The sequence below is a fragment of the Peromyscus maniculatus genome, chromosome 3 (assembly GCF_049852395.1).
Source record: "Peromyscus maniculatus bairdii isolate BWxNUB_F1_BW_parent chromosome 3, HU_Pman_BW_mat_3.1, whole genome shotgun sequence".
NCBI lineage: Eukaryota > Metazoa > Chordata > Mammalia > Rodentia > Cricetidae > Peromyscus > Peromyscus maniculatus.
The window spans coordinates 77,684,008-77,706,350 of NC_134854.1; the positions used below are offsets into that span (position 1 = coordinate 77,684,008).

Here is a 22,343-nt window from a genome sequence, read left to right on the forward strand (position 1 = left end):
CCTTTCAAGAAGGGCGGCGGGGGTGGGGGCGGGGCGGAGGCGGAGCGGGCGGTGTAAACAGACCCGGGAGCCGCGAGCCCCGGAGGAGGCGCGGGCGGCGCCGCCATGGACTTCCAGAAGCTGGCAGATGTCGCGGAGAAGTGGTGTTCCTGCACGCCCTTCGAGCTCATCGCCGCCGAGGAGACCGAGCGCAGGATGGACTTCTATGCCGACCCGGGCGTATCCTTCTACGTGCTGTGTCCCGACAACGGCTGCGGCGACAGTTTTGTGAGTACCTGGGGAAGGCGAGCTGCGCTGCGCCCGAGCTCCTCCAGGGAGGCCGGGTGGGGCGGAGTGGCAGCGGCTGGGCACCCGGGGCCGCCGAGCCGAGGTGTGGCGACCTCCCGCGGACCACGCCATGCCCGACGCGTGGCTCAAATCATCCCCAGGGAGTCCCTGTATGGCATCCTCCGGGTGGGGCGCACAGCCCCTGCGTCTACATCCAAGGTCCGGTCCGGGGGAGGTGTCCTTCCCCTTCGGGTCTCAGACATAACTCTGCAGCTGCCCCTCCCATCAGGGCCCCCGCCCCAAGCTGCGAGTCCCTCGGAAGGACACAAAGCCTCTGTCTACACCCGCAATGCTAGATCTTTTGGACCCTATTTGCGGAATTACTCCCTGGAGCTTGAAAATGCACGCGCGTGCATACACTCGCGCGCGCTCGTGAGGTGGGGGGCACGCCTATCCCCGGTCCCACGTTTCCCTAGCTCCTCAATGAGCTGCCACCGAGCGTGTGTCCCCTGTGCAGGTTCTGGGCAGCCATGAGGCTGCTGTGGCCCCACCGAGGCCTTTCCGCTTTTCCAGAGGAAGAACCCACACCCCGGCCCAGAGGGACCAGGACCGTGCCTTCGGCCCGCATCCCGCCCACTAGGGATCCTGGCGCTGACAGTTTAGGAAGGGGATGCAGAGAGCACGAGGTTGTGATGGGAGGCGTGGGGGCAGGGCAGGGATGGCGCGCCATGGAGTGTTTGTAAGCACTATAAATAATAGTCCCCAAATGTAAGATGGAGGCAGCTGGGAATGAGGGTTATCGTGTGGTCGCTGGCCTGAGGCTGGAGCAGGCGCTGCTGCTCCTCTGCGGAGGGAGATGGGGCGGTGCATCGACTTGCTTGGCTCATCAGGTGGAGTGACAAAGCTGGACATGGACCCCGGGCTCCGCGCACCCGGCCTATCCACGGGCAGTTCAGCCTAGGATCCCTGAGACCCTGTCTCAAAAATAAATATCTCACCTGTAGAACAGTTCACAGTGAAGTCAGCGAGACCTTCTCAAACCTGGACAGGACAAGTGTAGGCTGATGCGTACCTGACCAATATGCTCCTGGCTTTGGGTGGCAGCTAGATTTGAGTTCTGTCCACTTGTCTTCTCTTGAGTTGCCTATCCACAAAATTATTTTCCTCATACCAGTTCCCTGGCAATTGTTTAGGTACATCTAGCAGTCTGATGCACGGCATGTGTCCCGCAAACGTCAAGTTCAGAACCCTGGTGTTTCCCACGCACTTGGTTAAAAACCCTTACCGGGAACTAAGGATGTAGCTTGCTTGGTAGAACTCCTGTGTAGCACGTGTAAAGCCCTGGGTGGGCGCCTCAGCACTGCAGAAGTGGAGGTGGGGTGCCTGTGGGGTGTAATCCCTACACTTAGAAGGTGGAAGCAGAGGGTCGAAATTCAAGGTCTTCCTGGGCTGACTAGTGAGTTCCAAGTCAGCCTAGGATCCTGAGACCCTATTTCAAAAATAATACCTCACCACAGAACAGGTTTCACAGGGGAGACAGATAAGTTATTGATTCATGTAAACGCACATCGGCTGTTCTTAGCATAAGCAAAGTGTTGGTTGACCATGTGAAGGAGGGGATGAGGTAGAGAGAAGACCATTCCTTGGACACACTAGCACTTTCTCCAAGTTTCTGGAGACCAACCACAGATGTTTTCCTAGCCAAATTGCCCCTTAAATCTGTACCAGATTGGGTGTGCTAAGTGCTTGCCTCTTAGGTCTTGTCATTTTTTTTCTAGGAAAATCTGTTAAGCATTTGAAGAAATTTGAGTTAAGTGGTATCTCTGCAATTTGAAGATTTTGGTAACCGTAAGAATGTTACTTGGCATCTCTCAATTTACAAAGTTTTAGATCATGGAGAAACTTACAAACCTTAATGAGGGCTTGGTCTTTCCTGGGCCAGGGCTAAATCCAACATACAAATGGCATCGTCCACTTAAGGATGTTTAGCTAGTCAGAAGTTATGTAGCAGCCCTGAGTCTGCTCAGACATCCAAGCCCCCATTCTGTCTGTGTGCTTGGAGACATCATTGAACTCCTCTCTGCCAGCTTAAGCAGCTGTGACCTCCTATTACCCATCTTAAGTGTTGAGCAGCCTGTTGCCAGTGCCTGGCAGGGCTGCTGGAGAGCACATCTGGCTTGTGCTCGGCGCTCATATCTGGGAGCCTGTGTTGCTGTAATCACTGTGAACATTCCTGCCATCTATATGATAGATCCTAGCCCCAGTTCTAAAAACCTTTCTCTTGCCCTCTTCCTGGGTCCGGATCATCAGAGTTGTGCCAGCATTGTGGGCAAAGCATGTGCTGTTCTCTCCATGACTGTGAAAGCATGTGGACCTGAGTTCAGATCCCCAGTGCCCATGTAAAACCTTATAACCCCTTGCCGGATGGTGGTGGCACACACCTTTAATCCCAGCACTCGGGAGGCAGAGCCAGGTGGATCTCTGTGAGTTCGAGGCCAGCCTGGTGTACAGAGAGAGATCCAGGACAGGCACCAAAACTATTCAGAGAAACCCTGTCTCAAACAAAACAAAAAACCAATTTATAACCCCAGCAACTGGGGCAGGATCCTCAGGTCTCTCTGGTCCTGAGGCAGGAGATGCTTGTGTTGTAGGAACTTAGAAATGCCAGGAGACAGGTCACATACAGGCTTAAGACCACCCCACCCCACCCCCACTCTCCACCCCCTGCCCCGCCTCCCCCTCCCCCACCGCCTTACCACCAGCGTCTCTCTCAAGGATCTAAAATATGGTCTGGAGCTGGGCATGGTGGTTAAGCCCAGCACTCAGAAGGTGGCAAACACAAACAATAGTCATATTATTAAAGAAACAGCACTCACGGAGGGACTCTGATCACCTCGTATATACATGTGTCCATAGCTCTCATTTGTCAGCATGCCTCTGTGGTGTATTTAAATGGAACTGCATTGTGGTTTTGTGATGGTGTGAAGGAGAAAAGGCTTCTCTTTACCTCCTAGTCTTGGTTTCCCTATCCACAGAATGGCATAATCCTACTATAAGCCATTATTATTTGTGAGCACTGTATGAAGAGTCATGTGCACAGTGGCGTTGCCTTATTGATAGAGGTAATTTCAAGGAAGAACAAAGCCACTTGGATATTCAGCTAATCATGAAGAGAGTAAAATTGGGGTGTTATGGGTCCAAATAATGGGGAACAAGCAGTCAACTGATTATCTGCTAAATGATAGACAGTTCGCAGGCAGACACCTGTGATCTTCAGCCCCCACCCCCACCCCCCCACCCCCCCACCCCCGGAATAACTGTTGTCTGTGATTTACACGTGGCTGAGACAAAGCTCCCTTAAGCAGCTTGCACAGAGGCAGTTGAGGGTATGCATGCAGATTCCCTGTGGGGTGCTCTTTGCCCTCTGCTGCCCATGTAGCCACAAGCAAGTTACTTAACCTTTTGAGCCTCAGATTCCTCCTGGACAGAATGCTCCCCACAATGAGCAGGCTGCCTTGGTTATGGCTAACCATGCTCTGCCCTCTGGGTGTGCAAGTAGGTTGGGTGCCACAAGGTGGCTTGTGGTTTTGGTGTTCGGTCTGCTCTGCGGACAGACATCAGTTTTCGATTAAGAGACACCAATTAAAAACGGAGCAAGAAGTGAGTTCCAGGACAGCTAAGGCTGTTGTTACACAGAGAAACCCTGTCTCACAAAAAACAAAATCCCACCCCCGCCCCCAAAAAGGGGCAAGAATAGCAGACATTCTGCTCTTCAGCTTGGATGGTCCATGGGGAAGTTGGTTTTAGGACCTTCTTTAGATGCCCAAATCTGAGGCTGCTCGGAGCAGTTGTGTGAAACGACATGTTTACACACACCTTACACACATTCTCCTGTATGCCTTAACTGTCTTAGATTACTTAGTACAGTGGGAATGTGAAGTAAGTACGCATCACTCTACATTGTTCAGGAATAATGCCATATGAACATTGCGTGCTCAGTACAGATGCTGGTTTCCTCTTCAGATAATTCCCATCCTAGTTAGGTCACATCCCTGGCTCAGAACCTGCGACTACAGGAGACCGGTTACATGGCAATGGGAAAGACACATAGCTCAGGCCACAGATGTTCAGAAAGGGTCAGGGGAGTTCTCCGAACCCTCCTGACCTCATCATCGGTCCATGCAGAAAGTCTGGCAGCGTGTCCCCCAGGACAAGAAGGATTCAGCAGGTTTGAGTTATTGTACTGATTTAATGTCACATTCTGATGACCAGATCTCCTCTGTATAGAAAGTGGAACACACTCCCTTCCTGTTGAGGGGTGACATGCTTGTGTTGTCTTAGCTGGGTGAGCTCAAGCCTGCCATAACAGAAGGAAGGCCTGTAGTCACACTTTGTTCACATGGGGCATTTGCTGTGGGAGAGGCAGACTGCCCGGGGTGTGGCCAGCGGAGACCGCTTCACTGCAGCTCGTGGCTCTGGTCAGTATTGGAACTGCTTGAGTTCTCCAGGGAAAGTTTTGACATGTAGCCCACCTCCAATCAGAAACTCTGGGAGGCGGGCCCGGAAATCTGCATTGTAACAAGCTTCCAGGTGACTGCTGAAGCTGGAGAGCCCTGCTCCATGTCACTTCCGGCCTCCTTGGCATCTCCTGCCTTCACAGGAGGCCTTCTGCCCACTGTCCCCAAGGGCTCCAAGCACCGTCTGTACCCAGGGGCAGCTAGGAGTCTTCAGTCTGGCACTCCCAGCTAAGCGATTTCTGTGGCCGCAGCCAGCTTCTCCAGTTCCTGCTGCAGTTTTTCCCTGGCCGATGTGGTGTTTGGTTATATGTGCTTGGAGCATTTTCCCAGCGGCCTTTACAGCGGTTGCACCTCGTGGCCCAGGACTCTGGGCTTCAGCCACCCACCCATTTGTCTTCGTATGAAGGAACTTCAGACCCTGCTTGCAGGCTCTGCCCTCTCACCTGGCAGCTTGTTCTCTTATCATGTCTGGTTTTGTATTTCTTTCCTTTTTTTTTTTAATTTTCCTTCGGTCCACTCTCCACACACACACACTTCAGACTTACCTCTCGGGTCATCTTGTCTTGTATGCTAGATACCTTTAGTTTTGAAAAGAAGTAGTTTAAATAAAACCAAATACTGTTTATTTTTAGATATAGTAGATATATATAAGACGATTAGCAGTTATTAAATGGTGGTGTTTGTTTGTTTTTTTCAGTTGTCATAGCCTCACTTAGACCCCAGCTGTGTCTACACAGCTCTCCTTAGGCATCCTGCAGTGAGAAATAAGTCGATAAGATAAGCTCATGGGATGGCAAATCGAACTCCCTGGGGTGATGCCCTGCTTATTTATGTGCATGAATAGAAGCAGGCAGGTGGTACTACATGGGCCCCTTGGAGCCTTCTCTAACTAGGTCTTGTCTCCTGCCTAGCCTTTGTGCCTCCTCCAGGCCACCAAACACCTCCCCTTCCCCCCCCCCCCAGCCTCAGCACTGTCTCATCAGTTGATACCCTAAAGACAGACCCTGGGTACCTGTGGGATGCCCTGTGTTCCTGGCTGGTTGGCTCTGCAGAAGTAGAGCTTCTTCATCCAGACCTCACCAGTCTGTTTCTCTAGCACGTCTAGATCTTTGACCACTATGGGGAAAAACTTGCTTTAGTCTTAAAGACGTGATAAGATGGATTTCCTCACAAAAAGAAACGTTCCCCAGCCTCAGGCCCAACAGCAAACCTAAATGCAGGCTGCTGGCCACATGTGCTAGGTTGATCAGGGATGCTCGGTTAGGATGCTCACCTAAGGTGCCATGAGGGACGACCTAGCTTCCCAGTGACTTGGTACTGACTTTGCCAATTCTCCTAAGCTTGTTCCATTCTGAAGAAACGTACCAGCACCCTCATTCCTGGGGCGATCTGCAGAGGGAACACCTTGTTCCAAGTTCATGATTACAAGCTGTGGTTAATTAATTCTTCAGCCGTAGCTGAAGGCAAAGTAAAAGAATGTGAAGGCCCAGGCTCTGACTTCTCCTCCCTCCTCTTTCCAAATGAGCCTCGTGCACCTGCTGGGGCTGGTGAGCAGGGGTAATGTCTGTCTGCCTCCCTGCTGTCTGGTGACTTGTAAGCAGATGGCAGACAGAGCAGGTGGGACTCGGGGCACAAAGCTTGGGAGAGTTCTCTGGATTTGGCATTTTCTGATCCCTTGCCACGCAAACCAACGAAGAGCGAGTGGGTGGGTTTCACTCTGTAATGGAGGCTGACTTTGAGTGCGCGGTTCTTTAAAACTCGACGGTAATGATTTCTGTTCTTTGTTTCCTCCTTGCCCTCCTGGGGCCTGCAGCACGTGTGGAGCGAGAGCGAGGACTGTCTGCCCTTCTTGCAGCTGGCACAGGATTACATCTCTTCCTGCGGCAAGAAGACGCTCCATGAAGTCTTGGAAAAAGTCTTCAAGTCCTTCAGACCTGTAGGTGCTGCATGGCTTCCAAAGCCGCCCTGGACCCCTCTGTAACTGTACCTTGATAGCAGGGATGGTCGGGAAAGGGGGCAAACCCAGGATGTCTGTTTGTCTCTTGTCTGCTGTTGGTCCTGCGGTATAAAGATAGCAGCCAGTGTCGGGGGACCGAAGGTGGGATGTGACGTGGCTGTTTGGTGCAGGAATGGTGGCTCTTTCTAGCATCACTTGAGAAGTACTGAGGGGTAGAAGCAAACAGAGCCCTCATGAGACAACAGAGTAGTCCATTTCACACCCAGGAGACCTGGAAATCCACCTGGAAGCGGTATCGTTTTTTGTTTGTTTGTTTGTTTTTTGGTTTTTTTTTTGCTTGTTTTTTGTTTTGTTTTGTTTTATCACAGTGGTGCTTGCGTCAGGGACGTAGCCGGAAATCCAGATAAAGCTTGTCCGAGTTTGTGCCTGTGGGGGAGGGTGGCATTGGATATATATGATTCTTGTCTCAGTTCTCAAAAACACTTGCCTATGGCTTGCCTCCCCTCTTGGGATTTAGGATCTATAATTTCTGTGGCAAGCTGATGGTCTGCTTTCATGATCACTGATGACATGTGACGTGAAGACTCTCCCCTAGCTTGGTGATTCCTTCCCTCTCTCTTCCAGAGTCATCCCTAGCAACACGACACACCCCAACCTAGTTGGCTTCCTTGCTGACTGTAAATATATTCCATGCATTCAGTGCTGTGCTGTGGGATTTCTGTTTCTACTTCTCTGCTGAGCATTTCAAGCTTGTTTTATAGTCCAGGGAGGTCGGTTACACAACCACCTTTCTGACATCTCAAGGTTAGTCAGTGTTTGGAGTCTTTCCTGCCTCCAGGCTGGCACTTCTGGTACCCAGCGGTTGTGTGTGTGGCATTGTCTAAAGTCAGGTTCGTGGACAGGAATAGATTGAGGCCCAAGATGACAGTGCCTTCCAGAGAGGACTTTTGTTGGCCCTGCCGGGACTTGAGAGCCCTGTCAGCCTGAGGTGGCTTTCAGTCCTTGATTTGTAGTTCCCAGACACTCGAGGTGATGAAAAGGTGGGTTTCAGATCTTTTCTCTTTTTATCTCAGCTTTGTTCCAGGAGTGTGGGCCTTTGGGGGGCCTCCAGGTTAACGTGTGGACCCTGTTGCAGTCTGTTCCCATAGAGGGCCCTAGGCTTTGACTCCCTTCTTCATAGTTCTTAGAACAATCTAAAAATACAGTATACTTTCTTGCTTTCCTAGTTAGGTTAGTCCAACCTCTCTGGCTTCCAAGGCCTCGCCATACTTAAGAGGCTATTTCCATACTCAATGTGAAATGCTTGAAAATGTCTTAGCTTTTCTCAGTAGAAGGGATGGTCCTAATTGTTCAGTCCACCATTTCAAGAAAAAGAATTTCAGTGGCTTTTGTCACATTCTCTTATTTCAGCCATTCATCTGGCATTCTATTCTTTTGCTTGCTAATTTTCTAAGCCACTGTGCCTTTAAAACGCCAGTGTTCCTCCTCTCGGTCTGCTGACAGTGTGTGGTGAATGCCCACCAAGCCATGTGAACCCTTTCCTGCTCTGGTCCTAGCATGGGAGTCAGGTGGTGAACATCAGAGATCAAAAGGAGCTTATGTTCTCCTTGAAGATAAGGTAAGCAAGTAGAGCTCAGTGTGTCCGCAGCAGGTACCAAGAAGGCGGGAAATAACTCAGGGATGGGGGTAAGAAGTGCTGTCCTGAAGGTGTTGGAAGAGATCTAGGAGTCTTCAGTGAGAAGGGAATTTTGGAGTCAGCAATGATCGTAAGGAGAGTCAATGGGGGTGGGGTGGGGCGGTGTCCAGGCGCAAAGGTATAGGAGGTATCTATGTAGTTATAGGGTTTGGAGTTGGAGATCTGGGCACAGTGAGAGGGGAGTCCAGGAGGACATCAGGTCTCATAGCTGTGGAAGGACTTGGCTTTACCGGTCATGGAGAGCCTGAAGAGATCAGAGCAGGAAGGCCATGATGATGACCTATTTTAAGAGGTCCCCTCTTGCAGACTAAAATGCCCAGATTGGCCGTCAGCAGCGAGAACCAGTCAGCGCCATCTTCGAGGCAGACATGAGGTCAGCTCAAAAACAGCAAAAATGGAACAAGGTCGTCGGATGCCTGGAAAGTAGACCCAGCAGCCTCGCTGTTGGCTTGAAGTAGAGTGTGAGAAAACGAAGAGAGAGATGGAACCTGAGTCTCTGGGCAGTGTGGTGAAGGAACTTCACAGTTGGTAGACTGAGGCTGGGAGGGCTACAGGAGGAAGCACATGGGCCCGGTGCTGTTAGGGTACAGTTTTGTAGGGAACCCTGTGCCCCTCATCCCCCCTGCCTTCACCTCTGTCTGGAGCTTTGGCTTGGAAAGAAGCCAGGGGCAGGGGCTGGCTGCTGCTGTCCTAGTTGGAAGGGCCTGTTGGAGAAGAGCTTATCCAGTTAGGATTGCGAGCCAGGAAGCTGGTGCTGCGTTCCCCTGCCTGTCAGTAACTGCATGGCGGCATCACGAGTTCACCTGTGCCTTAAGCTAGCTGCACTCTGGGTGTGCAGATGTGGGACATTGAAAGGTCAGTGTGCCCCCCTTCCAGCCATGATTGTTTTCACAAAGTCACGTGACGCTGCCCTGTGCGGTCTCTCCACAGAGATAGGTCTTATCTCTCCATAGCCTTCCGCCGCCTCAAGGGACCCCAGTCAGCCCCTGTTTGCTTGACCTTGCTAACGCTGGGCACATGGCAGCCATGGCCTGAGGAGCAGTGCCACCTGGGACTGTGTCTGCGGACTGCGCTCCTTCCCTCTCCACTGCACTTCCGACACTAAAATAATACCACAGCGCCTCACTCCACACACACTGGAATCTGATTGGATCTCTGAAGAAAAAGTTACTCTTTTTTCCCCCCTTTCAGCCATCCTACTCCTTTTGTTTTTCTCCTGATTCATCGTATTTCCCACAAACAGTGCTAGTCATCTGTAGCCAGAGTCCTATAAAGGACTATATAGCACACTTGGCTTTTGCCATCTGGACACTGATTAGGAGGAGCACTGGCCACAGAACAGGGGGAAGCCGGGGTCAAGGCAGAGCCTGTATTGAATTGGGCGTCCTGTGAGATGCTGTGCAGAGGGAGCCGAGACGCCCGCCCGCCCACCGTCAGCTCATTCCACTCTGTGGGTTCTTGGGGAAGCTATTGCTGAGAGGTTGTTTGTGAACATGGACGTCAAGCTGCTTGTGTAGCCAGCCTCCTTAGGTTCAGAGCCCGGTTCTGGCCCTTGCTGGCCGAGGGCCTTGGACAGTTTAACCTCTGTTTCTCGGGTTCTCCATTTGTGGGTGAGGAAACTAACGCAGGTAGTTACCTCAGGGTTTCTAAGCTGTCACAGCAACGGCAGTCTGGCTGGGAGTGACCTCCGTGCCTAGTAGGCACCAAACAGATGCTGCTGGTGGTGTGTACAGGGTGAAGACGTCTCACAAAACACTGGTGCAAAGAGTCAGTAGGGCCTAGGTGTGGTGAATTTAGGGTTTGGTAGTGAAAAAAAAATTTTGCTAAGTGATTTCAACACATTTAACTGAGATATCTGGATGAATAAGGGACTTTTCGAAGGTAATGGAGGAGTCAAGAAAAAGATTGTCAACATTGGCTTTTGCAAAGTAATCAACTCACTGAAAACCAAACCCATACATGGGAGGTGACAGGCTATAAAGAATAAATAAATGTCCACTCCAAGGCATGTACTGAAGAGCTTCCGGATTGTGGGTGACTTTTATTTTCTTCTTTTTCTCTGTTCTCTAAAATTTCTATCATAGTCACATAATCAGCAAATATAGACTTTAAAAAGGCTATACTGCTTACATGTGTCAGAAATGTCAGAAGTTAGGGAGGGGCTCCCTGAGGATCAGAGTACCAGGCAGTGCCTCCCTGCAGGGCTTCCACTACACACAGGAGCAGGAGGAGAGCTGACCCAGGCAGTGCCCGCCTTGGCTGCCCGGCTCTGAGTCCTAAGAGATTCCCCAGGATAGACTCCCCTGTCCCTTGCTCTGTGGCTTCGTGCAGTTTTCTTAACCTTTGTGTTCCCGTCTTTAAAACAGGGCCAGCTACTGTTCCCCTGTCCTGTGGATCCATGGGCAATGTTTAAAGCAGACCATGAACACAGGACTGTCAAAGTCCAGCTGCCCTGGCCTAGAGGCGTGGTCACTGGATTCAACTGTCCATTTTTCTCACGTAGCACGACCACCATTTCTCTCCACTGGAAGAGCCTCCGGCCTCATAAAGGAGGATCTCAGGCCTGATTTTTACCTCCTCACGGCTAGCATGTCAGATGAATGCGGATGACATTGGCACTCACTGTTGCCACCCGAGACTGGCACTGCTCTGGTAATGACTCCAGAGACCGCTGGTAAATGTGGACAGTCAATTTCCTCACGTAAGTGACTGTCGGGTGACTGTTGCTGGCCATCGCATGACAGACCTAGATAATGGGCCAGTGATATCAATCCTTGCTGCTAATGACCTTGCCACTCACTTTTTTGCCCGTTTTCATCCCTTATTTGATGATGAATGTCAGACTGGGTTGCTGGTGAGCAAGCAGAGCAGGAGAGAAGAGGTGATCCAGTGAAAGATTCCCCCCAAGCTACATGAGCATGAGGATGGCTCCCCTCTCAGCAAGTTGCCTGTCTCCGCTCTCTGCTGCATGCAGCCCTGGTCCTGTAGCTGTGCTTGTGGCAGTCTTGGATGCTGGTTTGGCTAATGGTGCTGTGATGGCCCAGTCTGGCATTAGTTCCTGTGGTTCCCATGGCTCCTTCCTCTGAATGGCCCAGTCTTCTTGCTGAGGATGATGTGTTACTCTGTTTCTTTTCTCAAGAAGGGAATCTCCCGGAAGAACACTCCCTTGAGTGGACACTGGCCTGAGGGAGACTAGTGCTTTTGGGTTGCATCCAGTGGCCCAGGGAACCGGGAGCCAGGGATGTCTCCACACAAGAACATCCTTTATGGCCCAAAACAGTGCCGTTTCTGCTTCTGCTTCTGCTCCTACCCTCTGGTCAGGAGCCTTGAAGAAATGAAAGAACACACTGGTGCTGAGCTTGCCCAAGTGGGACAGAGAGGCCAAGGAAAACATTGCCCATGTGGATTTGCATGAATGGCAATAAATATTAGAAATTTAACTTTTCCATATCTTTTGGTTTGGTTTGTTTGGTTTTTGGTTTCTTTTTTTGTTTTTGCTCATGTTATGGACCTTCAAACCTTGTCATTTTTTTAGTCAGGCAGTGGTGACACACACACCTTTAATCCCAGTGTTCAGGAGGCAGAGGCAGGCAGATCTCTGAGTTTGAGGCCAGCCTGGTCTATAGAGTGAATTCCAAGACAGCCAGGGCTATACAGAGAAACCCTGTCTCGAAAAACCAAAACCCAAACCAAACCAACCCAAACCAAAACCCTTGTGAGTTTTAGGAAGGACAGCGCCCCTGTAACAGCGCATGGGCCACTCTTGCCCATTTGACTCCATCTTGCCTCTGCCTCTCCATTCTAACATGGAGAAGACTACAACTCAACATGAGCTTTAAGACAAACAGTTTCAAATCCCCCAAGTGCTTTAGCCAGTCTTCTGTCCATAGTCGGGCTTCTGGACCCCCTTAGAGCAAGTTAGAAATGCAGGGCTCTCCCAGGCCCACTGAGCCGGGATCCGCATTGTTGGTAGTGTTCTTGGTGATTCAGACACCGTTAAATGTGAGAAGTCTGCTTCTCCCTTGGAATAAGTATGCAGGAATGCCTGAAGCCCCAAGGACATGCTATGTGCACGGAAGCCGTCGAAGATCCAGGATACTCTAGAGGCCACGTCTGCCTTCTCACCCAGCATAAAGGGGCAGCCACAGCCTCAAGTGATTTGCACCTTTGTCCACAGGACCTGAAATTAGTCCCACAGGTGACCAGGGCCTAGAGAACTTTAATTCTCAAGTGTTGGCAGCTCTTCCTTTCCAGTAGAGGCCGGTGTAGCCTGGTAGACCTAGCTATCTGTGTGATTGTGGACTGTTCCAAGGGAGTTTTGTGGTCAGCAAGGCCTGGGAATGCCAGTGTGTTTTCCTGTTCACAATGAACAGAAACTTGAATCCCAGGCTGCTGGGAAAAAAAAAGAAAAGAAAGAAAGAAAAAATCAGCGAACTAGGATTGCACAGTTGTAACTATCAAGAATCATTTAGACATACCAGGCCTGTCAGCTAGATTTTTGCTGTTTGTATTTTCTCATAAGAACATGAGGGTAGGTGGTACAAGCCTTTAATCCCAGCACTCGGGAGGCAGAGGCAGGCGGATCTCTATGAGTTCGAGGCCAGCCTGGTCTACAGAGTGAGATCCAGGACAGACACCAAAACTACACAGAGAAACCCTGTCTCAAAAAAACAAAACAAAAACATTCCAGTACAGTCACACAATAAGGGCTCCAGCTCTTTACCAGCTGTTGTCATCCCACCTCTGATTTAGATCCTCCACCACCCATGGCATGTGACAGTGGTGCTGGATTGTTCCACATCTGTATGATGCTTCTGGATCTCATTCTGGTAGTTTGCCATGCTGCATATGCTTCCAGGTTGTCATAATGTAAACATTAATTGTGTATATTTCCTACTGGGATACATTTTGAAAACATGTATTGCCCAGTAGAAAACATGGAAACTCCCAAGTGCCAGGCACAGCATTGACAGGCATCTCTCCCCATGAGCCAGCCTGGTGGGTAGGTGTGGGAAGACTGCAGGCCAGTCACCAGAGTCCTGAGTCCTGGCTCTGCCGTCTCCTAGGTGACTCTGGGTAGTCTGGCAGCATCTCCTGGTCTTGAGAACCACATGTAAAGCTGCCTGAGATAGCACCAGGCACACACAGTTTTCGTTCAGTCTGAAGTGTGGCGAACTTGTTTGTCTCCCTGGAGTGCTAAGTGCAAGTTCAAGGATGGAATCCAGAGGCTAGCAGGGAGTTCTCCTTTCTTCCTGCTTCCCAGAGTGCTCATTCACAGCAAGGACCTCCCAGAGCCAGCACGGCAGGAAAAAGGCAGAAGGAAGCTACTTGGGCAGTGGGAACTCCCTTTACAGCCCGACGAGATGCTTGTCTGTAAGGCTGGACAGTGGGCAGATTATAGCTGTTTGCTTTTGCCTCTGAGCTTGAGTTTCTCTGAGCTCCAGCCAATGTCCAAGTTATCATCGCTGTGCAGAGAAGGGTATGCTATGCGCCAAAGGTCAAAGGTTCCCAGACTGCAGGCCAAGTGTCATCTTCCAGCCTCACGGTGTGTTTGTAGAATCTGTACCAAGGAACCTTGGAAGTCCAGAGCCACTATGAATGGCCTCTTCTCTTCCCCACTCTGGAACTGCAGGGGCTAATGAGTTCCATATAAGCAGGAGGATCCTTCCTGCCCCAGGGAAGACTTCCTTCCCTTGGGGCTGGTTCTCTAAAGTCAGAACCACGTGCTTTGATGTCATGTGAAAGGGTGAGGTAGGGAGGTGAGCAGAGGGAGGAGTATGGTTTGTGCCAATTAGCCTGCCGGATCTACTTCAGCAAGGCGTGCTGAGTCCATGAGAGGATTCAGAGCTACCTATAGCTTGAGTTGGAGTGAATAACCCAAGTGTCCTGTGAGGAAGAATCATCATAGATAAACATGTATGTACCAACATGCGTCAGCCATACCATTCTTAGCCAGGAATGTCATGGCTAACTACGGTTTCCCACTGAGCCTCAGAATCCTCCAGAACCCAGCACTCCAAGTGGCCAGTTGCCGCCTCCGATTCACGAAGGGGTGGGGGGCAGATGCATTGACTGTTTGGCAGTTGGTGGCCGCCCGCTCTTCAGCGCTCTTGTGTCTCCTCTCCAGCTGTTGAGGTGATGTTGAAGCTGCTGCTGCTGCAGCAGTCTTGCTGCGCCAGATACGGTTCCTCTCACTTATCACTTCCACTTTGCTGTGTCATCCGCAGCTCTTCAAAGACAAACTGACCACCGGCAGAGCAACCGTCCGCTCTCACGGTGACTAGCCGTCTTCTCTCTCCGGAGGCGCCTTTATCTTGTCTTTCATTCGAGTGTGAGGAGACAGTGGTGACACAAAGGAGCTTCTCTTTTCTTCCAAGGGCACATGAGATCGGTCCTTTGCCAGGGCTCTCCCGGTCCTTTGCTTCAAGGGAGCAGTCACTCTGAGACATGGGTAGCCATGAGCTCTACAGGGACAGCACGCATCTGCAGTTGGCTGTGGCCATCTTGACTTGTGACCAGATGGTTTTGCCCTGCATACTCTTCCTAGGGCTCTGAGACTGTGAGAGTTGTCGAGTAGAGGCATTGTCTTAGTTGGGACTTCTGGCTTCCTGTTCCCCTATTTGAGCCACAGGGAGAGTGGAGGAAGGATGGCGGGGTGATAGAGAAGCCATATGAGGAATGAGCAGGCCTACCCTTGATGTCTTAATGCACCTGAAGTTTAGGTCACTAGGGCCACTTAGTTAAGAGGCCTGAAGGTGACAAGTCTGGGGTCTCTGTGTGGAAAGCCATTTGGCCACACTTCACCCAGTCATCACATGCAGAAGCCCAGGAGCACTAAAGGCCGTGACTTTCTGCCAGCAACGAGTTTGAGTTCATATTACTCATGGCTGATTAGTGCTGTTCAGTTTCTAATGAAAGACCAATGTTATCATGGGGCTGGAGAGATGACTCAGCCGTTAAGAGTGCTTTTTCCTCCAGAGGACCTGAGTTTGATTCCCAACACTCACATGGGGCAGCTTACAACTTCCTATAACGCTAGCTCCACAGGATCCAACACTTCCAATGGCCAGTGGCAGCCGCGCTCAATTGCACATAACCCAAACACATACATGCACGCATGTGCATAATTAAAAATACTTATCTTGAATTTGTCATGATTCCCTGATCATAATCGTAGATTATTGGTGGGACATAGACGAAAAGGAAGCAGGGAAATGGTTTAGAGCATTTGTTGCTCTTTCAGGGGACCCACGTTTGATTCCCAGAACTTACATGATGGGTCACAACCATCCTTAACTCCGGTTTCAGTGGGCTCGATGCCCTAGTCTGACCTCTGTGGGCACTGTATGTGCACCTAGTGCACATACATCCTGGCAAAACATTCATGTGCATAAAATAAGTGTAAAAACATTTTTTAAAGATGAAATGGAAAAAAGTTGTCCACAATCCCACTTTTATAGAAACTTTATATCACACACACACACACAAAATGTTTACAAAAAGTAGAGAGGGCCAGTGAGATGGCTTGGTGGGTGGCAGCATTGGCTGCCAGGTCTGAGGACCTGAGTTTCATATCCAGGCTTCACATGGTGGAAGGAGAGAACCAACTCTTGCAAATTGTTCTGTGACCACACACATGCTGTGACATCGGTACATACATGCAAACACACAAAGTAAATACATCTAACAGTTTAAAGAACACTCAATATTTGAATACGTTTAATCACGGTCTTTTTTCCTGTGCATCCATATGAATTTTAAGAGAATCTGCATCCTAATTAAAATGCAATTTTATCATTTTTTTATGTTTATGTGCCTTTTATATCATTAAATAATTTTTAAATTCAATTTAAAGTATATGTAAGATTCTATCTTACTAACATGCCATAAAATTTAACCCTTTGCGACTGGGACATCCTAGCTGTCTTAGCATCTTATCTATGTGCTACTCTTAATAAGTAACCCCGTGTGTTTGGGGAGAGGAAACAAAGGGACACCAGCACTGCTCGTGGTGTGAGTCACCAACACACCAGCTACACATCGTACAGATGTGGTTTGTGGGCCTGAGCTTTGACACTTGAAAAAGAGCTTCCCTGAGGTAGTCAGTGAAGCTGATAACCCATGAAGACTCAATGTGTCTTCTGACGTTTGTAAGAGCCATGGTGTGGAGTTGAGTTAAGGGATGCACTCGCTGTGTTTAGCCCCTCGAGGTGCAGATGAATTTGGGTGCAATGCCTTTGTTTTTCCACCTGAAGTCTGGGCAATGCTTACAGCTGTTGCTTTTCTTGTCCAATTCTTTCTCTGTAGCTGCTGGGGCTTCCAGATGCAGAAGACGACACATTTGAAGAGTACAATGCAGATGTGGAGGAAGAGGAGCCAGAGGCGGACCACCCGCAAATGGGGGTCAGTCAGCAATAAACTCCTAGGTCACCTTCTGGAAGGGGAGTAAGCGCTGTGCTGCCAGTGGGGTCCTGGGATCCTGGGGTAGCCTTTTGTATTAGCTCTTCAAAACAGGACACCTGGCTCCTGACATCCAAGTGAAAATGAAATACCTTTTAAATGACCACACAATATCTGTGATGCGCTTCACTCAGAAGTGATCAGAATTTCTGCCCCGCCTTGGCGGGGTTTCTATGGAGATGTCTCAGTAGCCTCTGCCACTTTGAAGTTAGAGTCCATGTTGTGGCTGCCCGTTCCCTCTTGAGTTTATGTTGGAGAATTAACGTTTGCTGATTGGAATGTAGAGAACGCTGAATGTATTAAGGATGTGTTTTGAGTCCTCACAGGTGACCTTGCTGAGGAAAAGCATGACAGAGGAGAAATGCAGCCTGTACTTTTTATGTACCTTTTAAGTGTCCGTAAGTGAAAGGTTTTGCTTAGAAAGCATGAGTTCTAATACCTAGTCGTGAACTTCACAAGTGCAAATGCAGAGGGTGAGGGTGGCTGAGGCTCCTTGCAGAGGTTCGCCACTGCTGAGTTGGTCACCTGGGTATGTAGCAGTCAGCCGCTGGTTAGTGTAGATGTTTCGTGGTTGTTCGATCGTATTCAAACATGCTAATTCCAAAGCCACTTTTAAATTCTAATAGTGGAAAGTATAGATGGGGTAAAAGATATAAATTATTGATTCCTTGAAGCTGTTTATAAACCTGCATATGAAATGAAACCTTTACCGTCTCTCTTTATGATGAGACGAGACGACAACTTGTTAAATCACGAAGACAACCAGAATCCGAGTAAGTGCCCCTTAAGCTTTGAAGCCATAGAGTAAATCTAATAGGAAAATAAACCAGGATAAAAAAAAAAAGTTAATATAATGAAATCCTTTACTTTCCTAATCTTTTATTCTTTCGAGAATGTCAAGAGAAGGCTCCCACTGAGTTAATTTATTTAAAATTATAATTAAATACTCTAGGGAGCCTACATGCAGTGGAATTTTAAAGTGACATGAAAGTGAGAATCTTAATTAGGGAATTGCTTGGTTAAAAGAGGATGTTTTTAATGATCAGGACACACAAACAACTCCCAGAAGTAACTGCTGTCACCATTTAGCCAATAAATACTTAGCAGGACATTCTCTAATGCCATTGTGAGACCCTTCCATGTCTTGGGTCCTCATAACAGCCCCCTTTACAGCACTTGATTCCTCCATACATCCAGTTTGGGAATCTCTCTCTCTCTCTCTCTCTCTCTCTCTCTCTCTCTCTCTCTCTCTCTCCCTCTCTCTCTCTCTTTCTCTCTCTTTCTCTTTCTCTCTCTCTCTCTCTCATACACACACACACACACACACACACACACACACACACACACACACACACGCTGGTTATGTCATCAGTATTTTAAATTAAAACCAAACCAGACCCACAGTAGCAGAAGCTTGTGTATATGGCAGACATGTCGTCTGGGCATTTTCTGTTTGGCCCAGTGGTACTGTGAAGGGTCCCCTTGCTCCTTGGTGCACTGCAGAGTTCAGTCACCGGGTGGCCTCTCATCGTGGTTTCCATCTGTGCTTTGTACCTGTACCTGTGTTCTCATCTTCTGGAGGAAACTTAGTAATGGTTCGTTTCAAGCCGAGTGACTTCCCTTGAAGTAGCCCATTAGCAAAGTCAGACAGTGCTCCTTCCAGGGTGTGAGGTCCTGTGCTGCCCATGCTCTCCCCTCCCTACCCACACCCACACCAATCTGCTCACAGCCGGAAGACTTGAGCTCTCTATCTTGTAGATATGGTCCAGGGCAGGTAACTTTCATGTAAACATGATAGGCCACACAAATAAATGACTTTTGTAGGTCAAATGAAGGTACCTAATCAGTTTGCTCCATTATGGAATTTTGTACACAGAGGCTTCAAATCTAAATTTACATGTGTTATAAGACAGATTTTTATCAAAAACGTATTTAAACTTTGACGAGATATACTTGGTACTATCATGTTAGTGTTCTCTATTTGTACAAGTTGAGCTAAGACCCCTCGTGGTGCAGTGGGCTGCTGAACAGTGGTCAGGAAGAGAGCACATCCCTGGATGTGGCTGATGTCCACGACAACGCCCCCAGACATACATCAGCAAGTTCACCATCCTCGCCAACCTCCTTCTCTCTGCTGTTGTGTGTGTCCCTTCCACATGCACCTGTGTGCGCAAGCGCGCACATGCCCGCTCCTGCCCGTACCGTCGACGCTCACATCCCAGTTAAGGCGGAGGGCAAACAGCCTGTGGTTAGTTCTGGAAACAGCCCCACCGTGAGACAAGTGTGAGCCTTCCCGAGACGACAGAGGCATTCCAGTGGCAGCCATGGTGTGAGAGAAGGGTCTTTGGGAGTTAGGAGAGACACTTGCTTCTAGTGTGGACTCAGCCCTTGACTGCACGACATTGATACGTCATGTAACTTTTCTACAAAGCAGGAGACTTTGCTCTTCTGGCTTAAAACACTGCCCTGATGCGGCTGCTGTGGGAAGTATGTGCGCAAAAGAGCAACAGCCGAGGACAGTCAGGGACATGGGAAGGAAATCATTTGGGATTTTGCCAAAGATGGTGCCCTGAAGATGTTGGCCATGCTACTTACCTTAGAATATGGTGGCAGTGGGTGTCCAGATGCCTGGAGCTTGCTTGGCATGGGCTCCATCCCAGGCAACTGGTGAAATTCTGTTGCTTTGAGAAGTGGGTAACCAGAGGGCCCTGTAGATGGTTTGCCTCTGCTGAACCTGCTCTGCTGGTGGTGGGCAAAACTGCTCTTTGCCCACCCCCACCCCCCACCCACTACCGGCTTTGGAGGTGGTTGGCAGTTAACCCCAGAGGGGAAACTGGCACAAAGAAGAGCTGGAAATGAATGAGCGCTTTGCTTATCTTGTCACTCTGGAAAGAGAAAGCGACAGCGGAAACCTTGGTAGGTAGAGGACGGAGACAGAGTGGAAATGAACATATGAGGGAAGGACCGATGGCTTGCTGAGCTCTGACGTGACCAGCTGTGAAGTCTAAATTAGGCCGTGACAACATTACAAAGCCTGATCCTAGCGCTGACTGACCCCGGGAGACATTTTTCTCCTGTCTGCCTGGTTACTTTACCCTGCCTGGTGACGGCACTGAGCAGAATTCAGGGATCCAAGTACAGAGCCAGGGAGGGTAGCGAAGCCCCATGCCGTGCCTGGTACCACTCGGGTTCCGGCTTGAGGAATTTGTGACTCCTGGGCCCCACTGCAGCACGTGGTACATTTTGTGTTTCCGTGACCAGAGTACAAAACGTGCTCCACGATGAGACTGTCCTTGCACGCTGGCACCAGAACTGGTTTTGCAGTGTGCTTACGTAAAACTGAAGCCCACTGGCGTGACACGGTTGCTCAGTACAGACAGAAACTGTTCTCTAGCACAATGCATGTCTCTGAATATTGTTTCAGTTTCTCAGAGCACAAAGAGTGTGTCCGGAGTGTTGTGATCCCAGAGCGGAATTTTTAGTTATTGCATGTTAAAACTCGCCAGTTGGGAAACAGTTTAATCAAATAGTGAGAGGAATGTAGGAATGGACGGGGGACTTAAGGCGGGTTGGGAGGAGATGAACAGACATCCTTAAGAGAGTTAGGTCTTAGTCCATCTGGATTGTAAACAAAGCACATAGCCCACACTTACCTCCCAGGGTTGAGGACAACTTGTTTTCTTGGCTGTCTCTTGAGAACTGCTTTCCTCCTAGACTGGATGTTTGGAGGGTGCTAGTGATGACTTTGTGACAAAGGCACCAAGTCCAAGGGCACAGCAGGTGTCCTGCACACCTGGTAGACTTCCTTCCCTTAAAAATAAAATCAGCCGCTAGCCAGGGAAGCATGCCTTCAAGAGTCCCGGCTCCAGAGCGGCTGCGGGGCGGCAGCTGGCAGAACACGAGCCATACCTGCCCTCTCCTCCACTGGTGCTTCGGTTGTCAGCGAAACCCAAGCGGAGGCTCTTGTCCCTCGAATAGGCCTTGAGGGAGGTGGCATGCATGGCTGGTTGCATCATCTCCAGATGTGCATACAAACGCTTTTTGCATTAGAAACTCCTCTTGCATACAAGCTCAGTGAGTTTCCTTGGTTTAACCGTAACTAGTATGACTTGAGAAGCCGAGATCTTTTAGGTTTCATATAGAGTAGGTGTAAAACTTGCCAGAACGCTGGCAGCCTGTGGTCTGTGGCAACGGCCATGAGCATTTCGTGTTAGAAACTCCATTCCCCACACTGCGACACTGGATAGTTCCAAGCAGCTTAAAGAGTGTACCAAACTACATAGGAATCCACATTCAGTTTGCTTAGGCCTGTGTTCAGGTTGTTCGGTATTAGGGAGAAAGCTGCCTGTGTGTTCTTCATAAATCTTTCCCTGGGCTTTTCCTTTCGTTTTGGTGTCTTGATTCTATTTTAGCAGGGACCTTCTGAACTGGCCTAGACCAATGCTCTATACAAAGGCCAGCTTTCTAAAAGGCGCTAAAATAAACATTCGGTGCTGGGCAAGTCCAAACCCAGCTACAATCCAGTGCTACTTTGTGTACAAGCAAGATTTCAGCCGTCTCCAGAGGAGCGAATCAGAAGAAACAAAAGCAGCCGGCCTTGTTGTTTGGTTTTGGGTTTTCGGGCCGGGAGTTTTTCCTGTGACATGTGTGTGCTTTCTTTGAGTTCATATTTCCTTTCAGAGAGCTCTCTTGTAAATGACAAACTGTGAAATGGGTTGCCAAAAACTGTGTCCTTTCTTAGATGCTTCAGACAGAACTGTGTAAATTTTCTCTGCACCCTGTCCCATCTGCTCCTCCCTCCCTCCCGTGAGAGCAAGGACCACATCCAAGGATGTAATTACCATAAGCTTGCTATTAAAGAGCCTTTCAGCCCTGGTGGTATTTGCCTGTTTTTACTCTTTCCACAGATTTTAGCTACAGAATACTATATGTGATTTATAACTGAAAAGCAAGGACCGTGGATGTGGGAGGGGAGGGGGCAGTTACATTGGAGATTGGTAATTGGTAATTAATGAGTTTGGGAACAAGCATCTGACTTATGCTCTGGTTAGTGTTTAGCAGTTTTTCATCCCCCTTTGAACTAGTACTGGTTTCGTAGGTCAGAATTCCCTCTTGCAGACCTAGTTAGGAATCTTTTGTGGCACAGAAATCTGATGTCCCGTGACAGTTTAATAACGACATCATGACATTTCCTCCATGCCTTTCACCACCACCCCCCAGTTGGTGTTATTCACTAGATAAAGGCGTTCTAGTAGGAGCTCTAAAAGTTGGCGGCAAGTTTCATTCTTTGGTTAAAGATAAGCTTTTCCCTCCGAATGAGGGGGTCTCTAAACTTGAGAATGGCCTAGCAGGCCCAGCTTGAGGCGGTGTGTGTTTATGTAATGTCATTGGGAGTCCTTGGCTTTGGCCAGAGATTCCAAGTGCAGAGCAAGGCTGTGTGTGAACA

The 22,343-nt window shown here is 49.3% G+C and overlaps 1 protein-coding gene across 1 annotated transcript; it reads left to right on the top strand.

Moving 5' to 3' along the window:
- Positions 1-23: 23 nt before the first annotated feature.
- On the top strand, positions 24-21,772 carry Mturn (maturin, neural progenitor differentiation regulator homolog). Its single transcript, XM_006992178.4, has 3 exons — positions 24-267; positions 6,598-6,720; positions 16,745-21,772. Exons 1-3 carry the CDS (start codon positions 106-108, stop codon positions 16,853-16,855), a joined length of 396 nt encoding a protein of 131 aa, XP_006992240.1. The 5' UTR covers positions 24-105; the 3' UTR covers positions 16,856-21,772.
- Positions 21,773-22,343: the final 571 nt, after the last annotated feature.

Coding starts and splice junctions, on each gene's coding strand:
- Mturn (XM_006992178.4), top strand. CDS start 106: ATGGACTTCCAGAAGCTGGCAGATGTCGCGGAGAAGTGGTGTTCCTGC. Junction 268..6,597: donor ACGGCTGCGGCGACAGTTTT/GTGAGTACCTGG, acceptor TGGGGCCTGCAG/CACGTGTGGAGCGAGAGCGA. Junction 6,721..16,744: donor TCTTCAAGTCCTTCAGACCT/GTAGGTGCTGCA, acceptor CTTTCTCTGTAG/CTGCTGGGGCTTCCAGATGC.